Source organism: Podarcis vaucheri (assembly GCF_965113315.1).
Source record: "Podarcis vaucheri genome assembly, chromosome: 2".
Taxonomy (NCBI): Eukaryota; Metazoa; Chordata; class Lepidosauria; order Squamata; family Lacertidae; genus Podarcis; species Podarcis vaucheri.
The window spans coordinates 116,049,145-116,066,257 of NC_138760.1; the positions used below are offsets into that span (position 1 = coordinate 116,049,145).

General features: G+C 42.3%; 1 protein-coding gene across 3 annotated transcripts; it reads right to left on the reverse strand.

Moving 5' to 3' along the window:
* Window positions 1-761: 761 nt before the first annotated feature.
* Window positions 762-16,798, reverse strand: LOC309525199 (killer cell lectin-like receptor subfamily F member 1). 3 transcript variants are annotated; one of them, XM_082210699.1, is made up of 6 exons: window positions 16,655-16,798; window positions 10,341-10,439; window positions 6,579-6,728; window positions 5,490-5,644; window positions 4,979-5,091; window positions 762-3,403 (listed from the first exon to the last, which is right to left on the reverse strand). In XM_082210699.1, exons 1-6 carry the CDS (start codon window positions 16,728-16,730, stop codon window positions 3,280-3,282), a joined length of 717 nt encoding a protein of 238 aa, XP_082066825.1. In that variant the 5' UTR covers window positions 16,731-16,798; the 3' UTR covers window positions 762-3,279. The 3 variants fall into 3 exon arrangements, with proteins under 3 accessions (XP_082066825.1, XP_082066824.1, XP_082066826.1); XM_082210698.1 differs by lacking the exon at window positions 16,655-16,798 and adding an exon at window positions 12,844-12,961; XM_082210700.1 differs by lacking the exon at window positions 16,655-16,798 and adding an exon at window positions 11,167-12,386.
* Between the last annotated feature and the right edge of the window lie 315 nt (window positions 16,799-17,113).

Here is a 17,113-nt window from a genome sequence, read left to right on the forward strand (position 1 = left end):
GTTCCGGCTGGGTCGCTCATGATGCTTTCTCCTGCACAGGCAGCGTACAGAGACTGTCAGACTGCTATGATGGGATGATTAGCTGCTTGTGCGTAAATTCGTGCTCCCTCAGAGTTTGTGCGGCTCCACAAACCTCTGTGTGTGACAGAGCTCCTCAAACATGTCTGCTCTAGTCACTCGTAGAGTCTGACAGTGGCTGTCTGCGGAAGCGCTTCCAGCAAAGAAGCTCCTTAACGGAAACGCGTCTCCTGGACTCACGACGTGGCAGCTTCCGACGAAGCATGGGTCTCCCTATGGTAGCTTCTGACACCTCCCCGCTGTTCTCGCTGGACGTGTCTCTCACCCCTCCCTTTTCCCTGCTAGTTCCTGCCTTGGCTGCTGCGTCTCTCTCAGCATTCCTGAGATCCTCCTCCCGAGTACACTCTCTCCCCCTGCTGGTCCCAGCTTTAGCTGCTGACTCCCTCCCAGCCTCTGGGAGCCCTTCCACCTCCCTTTCCTCTGATGTCAGTTCCCTGACAGTACTTAACCTGAAACTGTTCTTAACCTGAAGCACCACTTTAGCTAATGGGGCCTCCTGCTGCTGCCGCGCTCCAGAGCACAATTTTTGTTCTCATCCTGAAGCAAAGTTCTTAACCTGAAGCAATATTTCTGGGTTAACGGAGTCTGTAACCTGAAGCATATGTAACCTGAAGTGTATGTAACCCGAGGTACCACTGTAGATAGATAGATAGATAGATGATAGATAGATAGATAGATAGATATCATCATCAAACCTTTTATTGGCATCACATACAAACATCCATAGTAAATCAATACAGAATTACCACCTCCCCAATGTCACAGAACATTTGTTAAATGAAAAGAGGCAAAAAAGTCTAATGTTACATCTCTAGGTCTCCAGGGAGATCAGACGTCTGCAATGTGTCTCTGCAACAAAAAAACCAAATAAAGATACTTGGCTACTAACTTGGTGAGATCCTGATCATTCCCCAGTAATAGAAAATGTATGACCTCCAACTCTGGTTTCCATTTGGGGATGCAGAGTTGATCTAGAAACTGCTGGTGGAGATCAGCATATAGTTTACATTTAAGAACCATATGTGTAAGGGTTTCCACCAGGTGGTCTTCACATGGGCAATTTCTTTCTCCTTCCACAATTCCCGAGAACCTACCCCAAAGGAGGTTTGATGGGTTTGCATTAAACCTGGCCAGTGAAAATGCCCTTCTTTCTTGGGGGATAAGCAGAAATTCAAGATAATTATAATTTGTTTCATGTGCCCAAGAAAGTTGAAAGTAAAGAGGGGAACATGTTTTCTCTGATGCTGTTGTTAGTTCCTGGCGTTCAATGTCCCACAGCCTACTTTTTATTATAACCTTGGCAGATGGTGGGGGCATTGATCGCAAAAGTTCCATTGACAGTCCAAGTTGCTGTACCTTTATGTTAAACTGTTGTAGCCCTGGCGAAAGAAAGGGGTCTGACAAGACTTTGCTAAGGAGAGGATCTTTGTCTAATGTGAGGTAGATGTTTAACCAACATAGAAGATATCTCGCCCAGGCAACGGTCTCTACCTTGTGTTCACCTCCCTCTTAGACACAAGGCTGCATTGGGTACACAACGTGGGACAGCAAAAATCTTAAAAAGGAAAGCTGCCTGCACACGTTCTACCAGCTGGGTAAACCCTGGCAGCCAGACTGGAATTCCATAGAGCAATTGAGCTATTATTTTGGCGTTGAAGACCTTGAGGGCAAAGGGGATATGCGAATGACCTCTTGTTACGAAAAGTCACATTATGGCCTGCACAGACATCTTACTGGCATTCACTGCCATAGCACGGTGCAAGGACCATAGAAGCCTATGTTGGAATGTAATTCCCAGATAGTTAAATAAAATACCTGCTGGATGGGTTTTCCACCAAATACCCAGCTATAGCTCTTGTGTGAATTCCCAAAAACCATTATTTTGCTTTTATCAAAGTTCATGCACAATTTCATTCTGGACAGATAGTCAATACAGGAATTTAACAATCGTTTTAGACCCAATTCTTGTCCGTGAAAGCATATCTGTGCATAGGAGGATGGAGATAGATAGACAGATAGATAGACAGGAACATCACGATGGAAACCAGAGCGCACAGAAACACTGTTTACCTTCCTGCCGCAGCGGTACCTATTTATCTACTTGCACTGGTGTGCTTTCAAACTGCTAGGTTGACAGGAGCTGGGACAGAGCAACAGGGGCTCACTCCGTTGCGGGGATTCAAACCACTGACCTTCTGATTGGCAAGCCCAAGGGGCTCAAGTGGGTTTATTTTATTTTTGCTGGCTCCTTCGATACAGTCTACATCTGATCACCAGATCCTTTTGTATACCTGAGATATTTAACTGGCAGATCCCACTTGCAGCCAGTGATGTGGGTTGACCTGGAGAACATTCTATGCAAATTATGTTATTTGCACAGGATAATGTACATAGGAAAATGTACTGGTGTCCTAGACAGTGAGCTAATTTAGCATGTTTTCAGTTGTACCTCAGAAGTCATATGGAATCTGTTCCAGAAGTCGGTTCAACTTCCAAAACGTTTGGAAACCAAGGCTCAGCTTCCGATTGGCTGCAGAAAGCTCCTGCAGCCAATTGGAAGCCACAGAACCCATGTTGGACGTTTGGGTTCCAAAAGAACATTTGCAAACCGGAACACTCACTTCTGGGTTTGTGGCATTTGGGAGCCAAAAGTTCGAATTGCAAGGCGCTCGACTTTCGAGGTATGACTGTCTTTTACTTACATTTTACTAATATGCAAAAACTTTGAAACCAGTGAAGATACGACACGGGAAATTCTCCAGACCACACCATGGCATACAGTAGGACGCCTCTATCCCACTCTGCCCTGCCCTGTCCATTTCCAGCGCGGCTTCAGTGCAGAAGGCAGTCCTCAAGTGTGTAGTTGCCACATCCAGTGCTGCACTAGAAAAACAAATGAACACTGCAAGATAGCAGAGTGTGACAGAGATATGGGGCTTGGACTGAAGGGGGTCACCGAGTTCAGGAGGTTGTTTCAGGAATTAAAAAATAAAAATACTTGAACATTCAATTTACAAAGTTACATATATGTCTGCATATCTAAGGAGTCCCCTGAGCGTTCAGAAGCTACCACCTAATTTTATTAGAGGGGATGATGATTACTTGGGATAGCAGCTCTTCCTCGTGCAGCCTTTGTGGTTCAGGGAAATAAAAAGAGTCTATCATACTAGCATATGAAGGTTGGTGGCTGGCTTTCACAGGTTAGAACAAAATGGCTTCTTTTTCACAAATCCACCTAAATTCGGCGGTGCACATTTCAGAGCGAACTTGACCGGATTTCACAACTCCACAACCAGCTCCAGTTCCTGGAAGAGGCAGTGGGAACCTGTGGAAAAAGAGAAAACCTCTAGTCAGTAATTTTACAATGCATGAAGCGCCATGCAGGATTAGACCAAAGGTATATCTTGTCCAGGAACAGGGACCAGCCATTTGTCTGGAACTTGAGAAGAGCTGCCAACAGACTCCAGCAGGGGTCCATCAACTGATGCCATTATGTCAGATGGTTGACAGGTACATTGTCCTGTCCACCTATGGAAGTTGGACCACAAGGTGATAAGAGAAGAATCTGGCCCGCTGGACCAAGAAAGGTTCCCCTGATCTAGTCCATCCAGCCTAGTGTCTCTGAGAAGCTCCTGAGGATTTTCCTTCTCTTGCTCCCCAAATCTGATATTCTGAGGGATTATTGCATCTAAAACACAGCAGTCTGAATTAGTGGTCACAACTAATCACTGCCTGCAGTCTATCCTCCAATCATTTATTTAATCCTGTTTCTCCAAGACATATAATCTCCAGATTGGGAAGTTCAGATTAGCTATAGCCATGGATAACAGTAATCAACTGTGAAAGCTAACCTGAACTTCCCAGTTTGCAGATTTTAATCCCACAAACATCTAATCTCCTAAATGAGGGACTAAGATAACAAAAGAGTGGCCACAGTAATTTTAGAGCAAAATCACAATGTGCCCTTGGAAGAAGTCTCACTTGCTCAAGCCTGATTGTCTGAATGTACCTCATGAGGCCTGGCCCGCAATTTGAGGGCCTTGTACTGTGCTTGTCATGTGACAATGTGCTGAGCTGTGATAGGCTCATGTTCCCATACAGTGGTACCTCGCAAGACGAATGCCTCACAAGACGAAAAACACGCAAGACGAAAGGGTTTTTCGTTTTTTGCATTGCTTCGCAAGACGATTTTCCCTATGGGCTTGCTTCGCAAGACAAAAACGTCTTGCGAGTTTGCTTCCTTTTTCTTAAAGCCGTTAATACCCAGCAAATCCGCGCTCCGCAAGACGAAAAAAATTGCTAGACGACACAACTCGCGGAACGAATTAATTTCGTCTTGCGAGGCACCACTGTATCTCACAGTCCATGTCCACATTCCTCCCCCTACCATAGTAGGGTGGTGTTAAAGAAACTTGTGAAGCGTGAGCTACTTTTCTTTAGGAAAAAAAGTTAATCTTGCTACGATCTGAGAAAAGGTGGAAGAACCGCAAACGAAATATTGTGGGTGTCCCATAAAAGGAGAGCAAATAAAGCACGGCAATTCCATACTAAACACCAAGTTTGAAGCTATTGAAATTTGGTGTGTGGAGTGCGGCTTGTGAATTTGGTTAGAGTAGGCATTACTTGTTGTGCTCTCTCTCTCTCTCTCTCTCTCTCTCTCTCTCACACACACACACACACACACACAGACAGAGAGAGAGAGAGAGATTTGTAGAGGAAAAATAATAAAAGTTACTTATTATAGGAGGTACATAAAACTTGGAAAGGAAAAATACTAGTTCTAAGCTAACAATGTAGAGAAGACAAAGGCACTAATATGGAAATGAGGCATCTGCAATTCAGAGAAAGCTATTACTGTACAGGAAAGGTGGTGTTTGTACAAATGTAGGAAAACACTTACAGGGCTTGATTTAAGGCTGAGCCTTCCACCCAGGTCCAGGTGTTGCGCAGATGTGTAACATTAAGTCCAATCCAGACAGGATATTTCTCTTGAGTGAAGTCCTGTATGAATTTCTGCCAATAACATGAGGGAAATTGTAATTCTGCTAGTGTTCTTGTTTCTTTGTCGAAAACTGTTGAGCAGGGATGGTTCAGTTTCAGTTTCTCTGTGTCTAATTTTTCCAACCTTCAACACAGTTCTCTACATTTTCACATCAGTGTTTTGGGTGTGTGAATTTCTTCTAATATACCTATTTCAGAAGCAGCTTTGCCTAATGCATACATTTTTTAATTTTTTTTTTTTTGGCAAAGGAAGCTTCCCTAATACAGTGCATTTTTTATTTTTATTAATGCATGCATTTTTATGCATGGTTCATAATGCATGCTTCATGACTTCAGTATGTGCATTTTTGTACACAGCACATGACTGAAGACCTGCATTGCAAAATCCATAGTCATGTTGTTTTTCCTACCATTTCTGCCCAATCCTGGACCACGAGCATTTGAGATCTCTTCCTGGAACAGTCGTTGTAGCCCAAAAGCCATTGCCATTTCTCTTTAGAAAGCCAGTAGCACTTCCCCTCCCGTGCAACCCAGTTGTTTGGACAGAGCTTACACCTGGCACTTTCTATAAGGAGGAAAAAAGAGAAAGAAAAGGCATTTGGTTATTTTAGTCTAGTCATCATTTCAGTTCTTTACATACAGTGGTACCATGGTTCTCAAATCCGTTCCAGAAGTCTGCTCCAAAACCAAAGTGTTCCAAAACCAAGGTGCGCTTCCCCATAGAAAGTAATGCAAAATGGATTAATCTGTTCCAGACTTTTAAAAACAACCCCTAAAACGGCAATTTAACATGAATTTTACTATCTAACGAGACTATTGATCCATAAAATGAAAGCAATTCATTGAAAATGTAAAAAATGAAAAAAATGAAAATGAAAAAAAATGAAAGCAAAAATGTACTACAGTCGCACAATTAATCAGTCAATCAGTAGCTGAACTGGGTTCCACACAGTCACAAAAACAAAACAAAAAAGAGCCGCAAAAACAAAAAGACAGATCTCAGCGTGGCACTCAAATCAGAAGCATAACACTCAAAACGGAGCATGTTCGGCTTCCGGGAAAGTTTCGCAAACCGGAACAGTTACTTTTGGGTTTGCAGTGTTTGGGTTCCAAGTTGTTTGAGTACCAAGGCGTTTGAGAAATGAGGTACCACTATATTATGATTGTTCACACAAATGAAGACTGAACTAATACTCCATGCTCTGCTAGTTGCAAGATGCTCTATGTGAAGCTGCCCTGAAAACTGTTTGGGAAACTACAGAATGCAGCAGCCAGATTGCTGGTGGGGATGGCTGTGAGAAGGAGCATGAAGCAGCCACACAGCTTGACTATTAGTGTCCAAGCCCAATTCAGGGTGCACAGGTTAGTTTCAGAAGTCCTAAAGGACGTGGGACTCAAATATCTCACTATTTTCAGATCTGTCCTTACATAAGAACCTCATTTTCTCCAGTACCAGGCAAATGTTTCAGGCATTGTAGGAGGAAGAGATGGGAGCTTACCTGTAAACGGCTCACACAGGTGAATGGCCATCTGTTCAGAACAGGGGCTTCTATCTGCTCTTGTTGGGCTTTTCAAGGTTCCTGCTCCATCCTCAGTAGCATTGGCGGCTGTTCCACGAGTTTCACCTTTCCATAAGCCTCCCTCCAAAGCTTGAGCCGCAGAGGGGCAGATGATACCAGAAAGCCGTTTTACAATAAATAGCAGTGCGAGGCAGCACAAAGCAAGTGTTATCCCACAATTTCAAATGCATCCCTGCCCCCATCTCTTTCCCTGTTGCCAGAAATATTGTGAACCACCCGGATATCTTCAGATGAAGGGCGGTATATAAATTTAATACAATGAAATTAAATCCAGGCTTTTAGAGAAGTGGGTTTCTTGCATAAAAGTGCTCGATCCACGACAATTGCGCAAACAGAATCTTGCTAGTAGGTGACTGAATCTCGCCCAAAAATAGTGACAGTCAGGAGGTGCCCTTAGACAACAATCACTGGATTTCTAACATCTGAGGCCTAAAATGAATTGGGTGGTGGGACACTGAAGTGGAGAAACTGCAGGAAAACTCACCTCCTGCTGCTTCCCCCCCCCAAAAAAAATACTGTTCTCCAGGCCATTTCCCCCTTTCTGGATGCAAACCTCTGCTGCGAGTTAAATATGATAGGAGCAGCAAGGGTTAAGCCATCCCTTTTTACCTGCTATACCTCTGTATTCCCTCCCAGCATCAAAGGCTGGGAGCCAAACTGAACCATTATTTAAAAATCTTTATTTAACCCATAGCTGTCAATTTACAAATCTGAAAATAAGGGACCAGCAGCCTTGAAAATAAGGGACCTGCAGCCTCGCCTGTTCCAGGCACTCCAGTCTTCCTGTCCTCCTGCCGTCTGGTCAAACTCATGCTGGTAGCTTCGAGAACACTGTCCAACCAACTTTGTAACCAGAGGTTCAACTGAATAGAATCTGAATCACATGCACCACAAGGCCTATGCAGCCTCAACTTAAGATGGCTCCCCGGCCTGGCTTTGCACTGCAAAGTTTGCAGCAGCACGTGCAACAAAATGGCGACCAGCATTCAAAAAACTCCTCAGCTTGCATTAACTAGCCACACACAAGGCATGCAAGCTCCACCCCCCAGTCGTTCTTAGACTCCTTATTGGGTGAGCAACACAGCCAAGCAACACAGTTGGAGCCTCCCTCCTCCCTGGCCGGCAGGGAGAGAGGGAGAGGAGCTGCTTCCTTTGAAATTTAAAGGACATCATTTAAGGGACATCCATCAATAAGGGACAGCAGCGGGACATGGCGCTGGAATAAGGGACTGTCCCTTCAAATAAGGGACACTTGACAGCTATGATTTAACCCTCCCAGCCTTGAAAACATCCAGATGATGGGGTTGCAGCTGCATGTCACACTGCACTCCCTCATCCCCAAATACCTACTTATTTATTTAATATAGTCTACCTTTCTTCCAAACTGGGATTCATGGCAGCTTTAAAAGCATCATTATAAAATGCAAAGTAATAAACCAATAGTTAAAAATAGATTAAGACACACTCAGAACCAGCACTAAAGTGCAGTTTGCTCTGGCAGCAGCTAGGTGGTCAACATCATCTGCACTTCAGTTTTCAGTGGTCTGTCTGATTAATAAGGTCTTATCCTGCCAGAGGAAGGGAAACAAAGAGGAAGTCCTTCTAGCCCAAGCACGTACATTTTTTCCGGTGGTAAAATCGTAAAAATAGCTCAACAACTTCAATCCTAAAAAAAAGGTCAACAACTTTGGTCAGCCCTTTGGTTCACTTCATCAAATTTAGCCCTCTTTGAAAAAAGTTTAGACACCCCTGGTCTAGCCTCTCACATATGGGGGGAGCTTTTAATCACGTACCCCCAATTCCAACAATAACCAATAATATGAGGTGTAGACAGAGCACCAGAGAGATGATTTGAAGAATGAAAGAATAGACACTCACGAATGTTTCTCCCCCCCCCCGAAAGAAAGGGAACTATCCCCCCAAAAAACCCTCACAGAGGTGAACTAGATGACCCTCACGGTCCTAACTCTATGTTTCTGTAATCTCTTCAACTTTTTATTTTTTCTATTTTTGGGGTGTGTGTGTGAACGAATTCCTATGCCCTACAAATAACCCAGAGATGCTTTTTAAATAAAAGGACACATTCTACTCATGTAAAAACACACTGATTCCCGGACCGTCCGCGGGCCAGATTGAGAAGGCGATTGGGCCGCATCCGGCCCCCAGGCCTTAGTTTTCCTACCCATGGTCTGCACAGCTAGCCATTATTTGGGTGGGCATATGCCTCTTCCAGCTGTCTGAAGGCCTGCTTCCCTGAGGCCAACGCCTCACCTTGCTTCATGGGAAAGCCAGGCCTGAGAGTCAGACAACCTCTTTCTAAACTAAAAAGATACCAAGTGCTCTAGTTTAAGATGATCCACCTTAGCTGTACATTTACTGGGGGAGGGAACGCAGATTCCCTTCGTTGTCTCCCCCTCCCCTCACTCTGAATAATAATAATAATAATAATAATAATAATAATAATAATAATAATAATAATAATTTATTTATACCCCGCCCATCTGGCTGGGCTTCCCCAGCCACTTGATTTGATTTTGATTTGATTTGATTTATTACGGCCATTGCCCATATCTAAAACAATACATCAAAATTTATCCATAAACAAACAATTTAAACAGTTCCAAGTTAAAACACCCATATAAAACCAATTTTACTTCAATTAGGTAAACACTATATACAATAAGCTCCCTCTATATCAACCGCAATTCAAATCCCTCGGATTCTGGGGGATATGCGTCTTAGTTCTGGCACTTATTGATGGTTCTTAAGTTTGGCTAAGCTGTCAGAGTCATACAGTGATCCATTTCTCCTCTTATGAAATAAGACATTAATCAGGTATCTAGCGACTGCAAGGGATCTACTTGAGTCTTCGTCGTTTAATAAGTATATTATTTGAGCTTCCTGAGGTCTGTCAGCAATTCTCGATAAATATGGGACCAGAAACTTGGACCGTGAAGCCGAATGTAATGGACAACAGAAGATTATATGATATAACGACTCTATAGATCCACTTTAGAGTCACAGAGGAGTGAGATCTGACCGTTGGAGAGTCTGTTACCCAACACATTTGATGGGAAAACATTGAATCTAGCCTTTATAAAGGCATACCTGTGCATCACCATGGCTAAGGTAGTTAAATAAGATGGAAGTTTCATTGGTGGTGTTAAGCCAAGGTTTATCGGCGAACAGGTGCCACCACCTGTCGCAATATTAAATTGTAAATCGATCTCCTCTAATTTGTGAGTTATAATTCTCTTGGCAGAAATTAAATCCAATTTTAGTAGTTCAGATGGAGATAGTCCTAAGGACACAAGTTTCCCATGTATTATTTTTGCCCAAGGGCTAGGGAAGTCATCTCCCCAGCCACTCTGGGCGGCTTCCAAAAGAATATTAAAATACTATAATACATCAAACATTAAAAGCTTCCCGAAACAGGGCTGCCTTCAGATGTCTTCTAAAAGCCTGGTAGTTGTTGTTCTCTTTGACATCTGGTGGGAGGGCGTTCCACAGGGCGGGCGCCACTACCGAGAAGGCCCTATTTCTATTATTCTATTATTTCTATTTCCCCCCCAGAGTTTTGACCAAGGAACTGTGCACTACACATGCCATGTGGTTTTAAAATAAAGGGTTTCTGGGTTTGTTTGTTTTTTGGAAAACGAAGACGGACATCTAAGAACTTACCAAACACGATCAACGCAATCACGGCCGATCCCAGAATGACACAGGTTGCCCCTAATATCCCCAACGAGATTTTGTACCGAGCGATTAGCCTAGAATTGCCTGCAAGAATTCAATGTGGAGTGAGGAAACTTAGCCACAGTTCTGACCCTTGGCAGCTAATTCCCGCCCCCCCCCCCGAATACATATTCAACACAGCACTAAGATTGCCATGTTTCATATTTTTGGCATGAGTATCCTGGAAACAACCGTATGTCCTGAATCAGAAACAATCATTATATTCAGGACAGAGAAGCTGTTGTTGTAAACATGCCTTGTTGGCCCTCTGCAGGGGCTATCACGCACTAAGGTTTTGCAATGTCTGACTGGCACAGACGGAGGAGACCTCAGAACATACCAAAAAAACCCTGTTATGCAGTTTGCAAGCAGCATATGAGCACAATACCACTCTCTCCACTTGTAATCTCCAGTAATTGGTATCCAGAAGTAGACCACAGCAGCTATTATTATTATTATTATTATTATATAAACAAATTTAAAGAATGCTTCACAGTATAAAGTCATCAAAGCAGTCTCCGTGATTAAAAATAAAGCCAAACACAAAACACAGGTTCTAAAAACAATAAAACTTGCAGTGCAACACAATTTCATCAGATACAAAAGGAATCTTCCATAAAGGACTGGGTTAAAACCTTCCAAAACAAAGTCTTCAGTAGGTGACTGAACATTATCACACATAGCACATCTATCTGATTTTGACTGGTATCTGATTCCAGAGAGCAGGAGCTGCAGCACTAAAGGCCAGGTTTCTAGTCCATGCTAAGCACACCTCTGGAGTGCATGATACTTTCAGCAGTGCCCCATATGAGGAGCACAGTTGCTGGGCAGGGCAGGGAAGTGATACAACAGGCCAGAAGTTCCCTCAGATATCTTGGTCCCTTCTAGGGCATTGCAATTTGTGTCACATCTAACTTCCTCTGGTGAGTGCTGGAAGGAACATTATTTTAGTTTGCAGTTGGACTGCAATGAATGTTGCATTTGTGCAGCTGATAGACAAGTAGCAATGCAAGAGGCTTCAGCCGGCTTTGTGGGCCCAGGGCTGTTTTAAGAAATCACACTGCCAGCATGCATTCATTTCTGCTGGCCCGGTTCAACCTGAACTTTTAGAAATAGTATTTTATCACAAAACAGTACCACAAGTATCTAGCACTCTGGCCTCAAGATTAATAAATGATGATGATGATAACAACAACAACAACTTGACCCTGTCAAAAATTGCACTGAAAGTGTGCAGAGCAGACAGTGCATTATATTCAGAAGTATATCAACTGCTCTAGACTAGCCTTGCTTTTGGCCAGATTCTCCTGCCTCAAAGACACGGCCAGCTCTAGACCTTATTATTTCTTAAAGCCACAACAGTCTCCACCGTGTCTCAATTCTCCAAAGGAACACAGACCCCAGGTGAATGCCTGGAACCCCATGGCCTCTTGCCACCACTCAGCAGAGAGCGCACGACTATTGTAACATTGTTATATTTCTTAGGTACTCTTATTGCAAGGTACCTCAAAGTGGCTCACGTTTAAATAAATTACAAACACCAATGAAAACCTAAAAACACAACCATACAAATTTTAACAGTGAAAAGCACGATTAAAAAGACGCTACTGCTCGTTGCCACTAGCAGCCTTATCCTCCATGATTTTGTTTAATACCCTTTCAAAGCCATCCAAGTTTTGCAGGAGCGGATTCTATAATTTCAATATGCACTGTCCCTTTGTCTGTCCTGAATCTCCCAACATCCAGCTTCATTGGATGAACCCTAGTTCTTAGATTAGGAGAGAAGGAGAACTTTGTAAATTTTCTTTATGTTATGTGCCTGTATTCATGACCTTGCCTTCTTTTTCTACCGGCCCTCCAGATCATTTTGTTTCCCCCTTTTGGTTCCCTTTCCAGATGTCCAGTATCAAATAACAAGCAATGTCAACCTCTCCCTAGCTGCCACTGATGTTGTGAATTTTAACACAAATATAAATAATAAAAAAGATTAGCACAACACTGTCATGCAAAGTATGCAATAAAATGAACCTTATGCCCAACTGCTCCCTGCTCTCTGCATTTACTGCTAAGCAGCTTACAAAGTATCAAACTCACTTATGCAGAGTGGTATTCAACTAGATGTTACTCTGAGTAGACCCACTGAAATTAATGCACATGACCAAGGCTATCCTCCTAAGCCCACAGTCACCTGGAAAGTAAACTCCATTGAATTCAGCAGAACTTACTCCTCAGTAGACACGGTTAGGTTTGCGGTGCATAAATTGCAACGAATCTACATTGAGTAAAAACTTAGTTGAATACAACCAACAAAATATGAACTAGCAGTGATACCCCAAAAAGTTGCTCAAACCTAATTCAGAGAGGGTTGTGTGCCCCAGAGAAGGGCACTGTTTAATAATAATATAAAAGTGCAAACGAAGATTTTTTTTCTATTAAAAAAACCCCATACCTTGCATCCTCTTAGCTTCTGCCCAGCGTGCAGAGTTTTTATTACGTGGCTGGGGACTTAATGCCAAGTAGCCGTCTTCATCTTCCATGGCCCCAAATGGTTAAATCTCAAGAGACCTATGAAAAAGAATGAGCTTGACTAAATGCTGGCTAGTTCTCTTGAATGTGGGGCTCAGGGTTTCAAAGGAAATGCAAGCACCCTTTCCGGCGTCTCAACTGTGAAACCACAGGTAAGGTCTTAAAAAGTGACCATAATAGATAATAATCTAACACAGTATATAGCAGGCAAGGTCTAGCACTTTTCTTGGGTACCAGATCTCAAATGCATATGCAGGCTGCCAATATATAGCAGTATTCAAAAGCACACTGGCCGCGACTGGCAGCAACGCTAGAAGCCACTGAGAGCCTCATCCTTCCTGAATTCATCTAGTCCTCTTTTTAAGCCATCCATGTTGGTGGCCATATATTTGTTTCTTGCTCTTCCACCCAGGAGCTCATGGTTGTCTATTTTCCTCCCCTCTCCTCCTGCCTTTTATATTTGCACATTGCAACAGCCTGCGAGGCAGGCTAGACTAAGCTAATGGATGTACATGGCACAGCAGCTCTTGCCAACAGATGCAGGGATGCAGGGAGCCTAATCCACATACAGTGTTCCAGGCGCAGAAAATCCTGTTGCAGTTTCCATCCAGCGCCTCCTAACTAGAACCTTGCAATTAGAGAAAGCTACTTCTTGTTAGCAACTCTGAATGGCTTGCTAAAGTGATCAACAAGCCTCCTGTTCTAGCGTTTTGCCAGAGGACAGCTCAACCTGGACATCCTGCAGTATAATTTATATCACTGAACGAACAAAACCAAAAGCCAGGATCTCATATCCAGTACACAGGTAAAACCAGTGCTTTTTTTCCTTTTAAAAAATGTTTAGGGGTACTCTCACTTTTCTACTCTTATTGAAATACTGCCCCTCAATTAGGCCAAACTTAGATTCACAAAAGGTTTAGGGGTATGCGTAGCCCTGCGTACCCCCAGAAAAAAGCACTGGGTAAAACTGCAACTGATATACGCAATATATATATATATACACACAATATGCACAATATATACACAATATAGAAACTGCCATGTTTTTACCCTGCAAACATGGAGGAAAACACTTTAATTCTAAGAAACATAGCTTGCTGGATTTATCAATAATTGCTATGGTGATGCAAATAGATCCAACAATGTTAGCAAAAGGGGGGAATTTGTGGATATAAACATGCTGAGCACCTGAACACTACGCGGCCCCCACTTTTGCGTAGCTTTGGCGAACGAAGGTCTTCTGAGCACTCCATCTGCAAAAGTCTGTAAATGCCACCTTGAAAGCAGAATCATTTTTATTAGAGCAACTGATAAAGAAGGATAGAACTTTCTTTATGTATGCCACAACAGCAGCAAGAATACTTATAGCAAAGTACTGGAAGTCACAAGACCTACCCACTCTGGAAGAATGGCAGATGAAGGTGATGGACTATATGGAATTGGCGGAAATGACTGGCAGAATCCGAGATCAGGGAGAAGAGTCAGTGGAAGAAGACTGGAAAAAGTTTAAAGACTATTTACAGAAATATTGCAAAATTAATGAATGTTAGAATGATGTTGGATAGAAATTAAGTGGTTTTTAGCTGTAATATTATAAGGGAATATGAAAAATGGATTATTAACAGGTAAAAATTTAATGTCACAACATTTTAAGATTAAAGACTAGGATAAACAAAGAGGGGAAGGATTTGCTGAACTAACAAACTGAATTGGAATACAAAAAAGGGAGGCAGGAGGAGGTCCGGGAAATAAGCAAATGAAAGATAAGTAACGGAAAGATTGAGTTGTTTTTAACTACTTTTATTTTGTATTTTTGTTTTTTCTTTTTTTCTTTTGTAATATTTTGAAAATCTTAATATCTTTTTTTTAAAAAAAAATTCTCATCGCAAAATGTTTTGTCTTCTGTATTTATCAGTTGCTCTAATAAAAATGATTCTGCTTTCAAGGTGGCATTTACAGACTTTTGCAGATGGAGTGCTCAGAAGACCTTCGTTCGCCAAAGCTACGCAAAAGTGGAGGCCGCGTAGTGTTCAGGTCCATAACTGTTCCCAGTCAGCCATCATAATATTATGTCCAACATCTTGTGCCCATTTAATCATAGCAGATTTCACAGTTTCATCCTGAGTATTCCATTTCAACAGCAAGTTATACATCCTTGACAAAATCTTAGTTTTGGGATCTAACAGTTCTGTTTCCAATTTTGATTTTTCCACCTGGAATCCAATTTTCTTGTCCAAATTATATGCCTCCATTATTTGATAATAATGAAGCAAATCTCGCGCTTTATTTTTAAATTTTTCGAAACTCTGCAATTTCAATTTGTCTCCCTCTTGTTCCAAACTTTCCCAATATTTTGGCCATTTGGCCTCCATATTGAGCTCTTTCTGAGCCTTTGCTTCCATCGGTGACAGCCACCTTGGGGTTTTATTTTCAAACAAATCCTTATATCTTATCCAAACATTAAACAATGCTTTCCTAACAATATGGTTTTTAAATGCTTTATGTGCTTTGACCTTATCATACCATAAATATGCATGCCATCCGACTACATTATTAAAGCCTTCTAAATCCAAGATGTCTGTGTTTTCAAGAAGCAGCCATTCTTTCAACCAGCAAAAAGCTGCTGATTCATAATAAAGTTTAAGGTCTGGCAGGGCAAATCCGCCTCTTTCCTTTGCATCCGTTAATATTTTGAATTTTATTCTAGGCTTCTTGCCCTGCCAGACAAATCTAGAGATGTCTCTCTGCCACTTCTTGAAACAATCCATCTTATCCAAAATTTGCAATGTTTGAAACAAAAATAGCATTCTAGGCAATACATTCATTTTTATCGCAGCAATACGGCCTAGCAGTGAAAGCTTCAAATTTGACCAAATTTCTAAGTCCTTTTTCACTTCCATCCAGCATTTTTCATAATTGTCTTTAAATAGGTTCCCATTTTTAGTTGTCATATTAATCCCAAGGTATTTCACTTTCTTAACCACTGTTAAACCTGTCTTCTGAACGAAGGTCTTCTGAGCACTCCATCTGCAAAAGTCTGCAAATGCCACCTTGAAAGCAGAATCATTTTTATCAGAGCAACTGATAAATACAGAAGACAAAACATTTTGCGATGAGAATTTAAAATATGTTTTGTGTGTCAATGTAATAAATGTACGGTTTTTAGTGATTAGGGGAGGGGTGGTAGCTCTGGTGGGGGCACACTGTGCCACTTCTGGGGTGTTTTGTCCACCTTTGGGCCCCCACCAGGGCCGGATTTAGGTTTGATGAGGCCCTAAGCTACCTAAGGTAGTGGGGCCCTTTATATGTCCACCTGTCCTTTGTCAACAACGAATTGTCGCTTTTTGTGTTGAATATATGCTATATGTTAATTTATGGACCTAATAGTCCCTACACAATACAAAATCGTTGCTGTATGTTTTATTTTATTCGTTTTTTATCTTATATTTGCCCCTTTATTTTTTTTGCTGGCCCCGAAAGGGGCCCTAAGCTATAGCTTGTTTAAATCCGGCACTGGTCTCCCCCTGCGGTTCCGAGAAGGTGTCAGCGCAGCTTTGACTGGCCGGCTAAACCAGGTGAGGGGAGCCTATGAGTCTCAAACTCTTGGTGTTTTAGGGACTTCCTGTGCATGCGAAGACAGGCTGCAGCAGATGCAGCAGACGAGACCAAGCGTGGGTCCCACAGTCACTATATGTGCTACTACCACTTCCTCTAAAAATAATAAAATAGCAAACCTTGAAGCGAGTTCCATGAAAGGAGCTTGAGGTTATCTTTTGGGGAACTTACTTTATGGAAGCTTTTTTTTCTCATAAGGGTGGAAGTGGAAGGCAGCCTTCCATAACCCCCTTGAGTAACCCTAACCTAGATCATTTAAACGTGTCAGGGGGAATTCCATCTGCTTTCAGTGGGACTTACTTCTCAGCGGAAGTTCCTCTAAGCCTTAATTACTGTGAACCGCAGGCTGGGTTTTCCTTTATATATACATATATATATATAAATCGTCCAGTAGCACCTTAGCTAAATTTGTTCTTGGTACGAGCTCATACCAAGAAGAAGCTTAGTTGGTCTCTAAGGTGCTACTGGAAAATTCCTTTATCCATTTGTAAGATTGCTAGCAGCACTGGAGCACAAAGCTGAGCGTTTGGTTGCATGCTTGCTGTGCGTAGCCGAGGTCCCTCTGCGCGATTGCAACG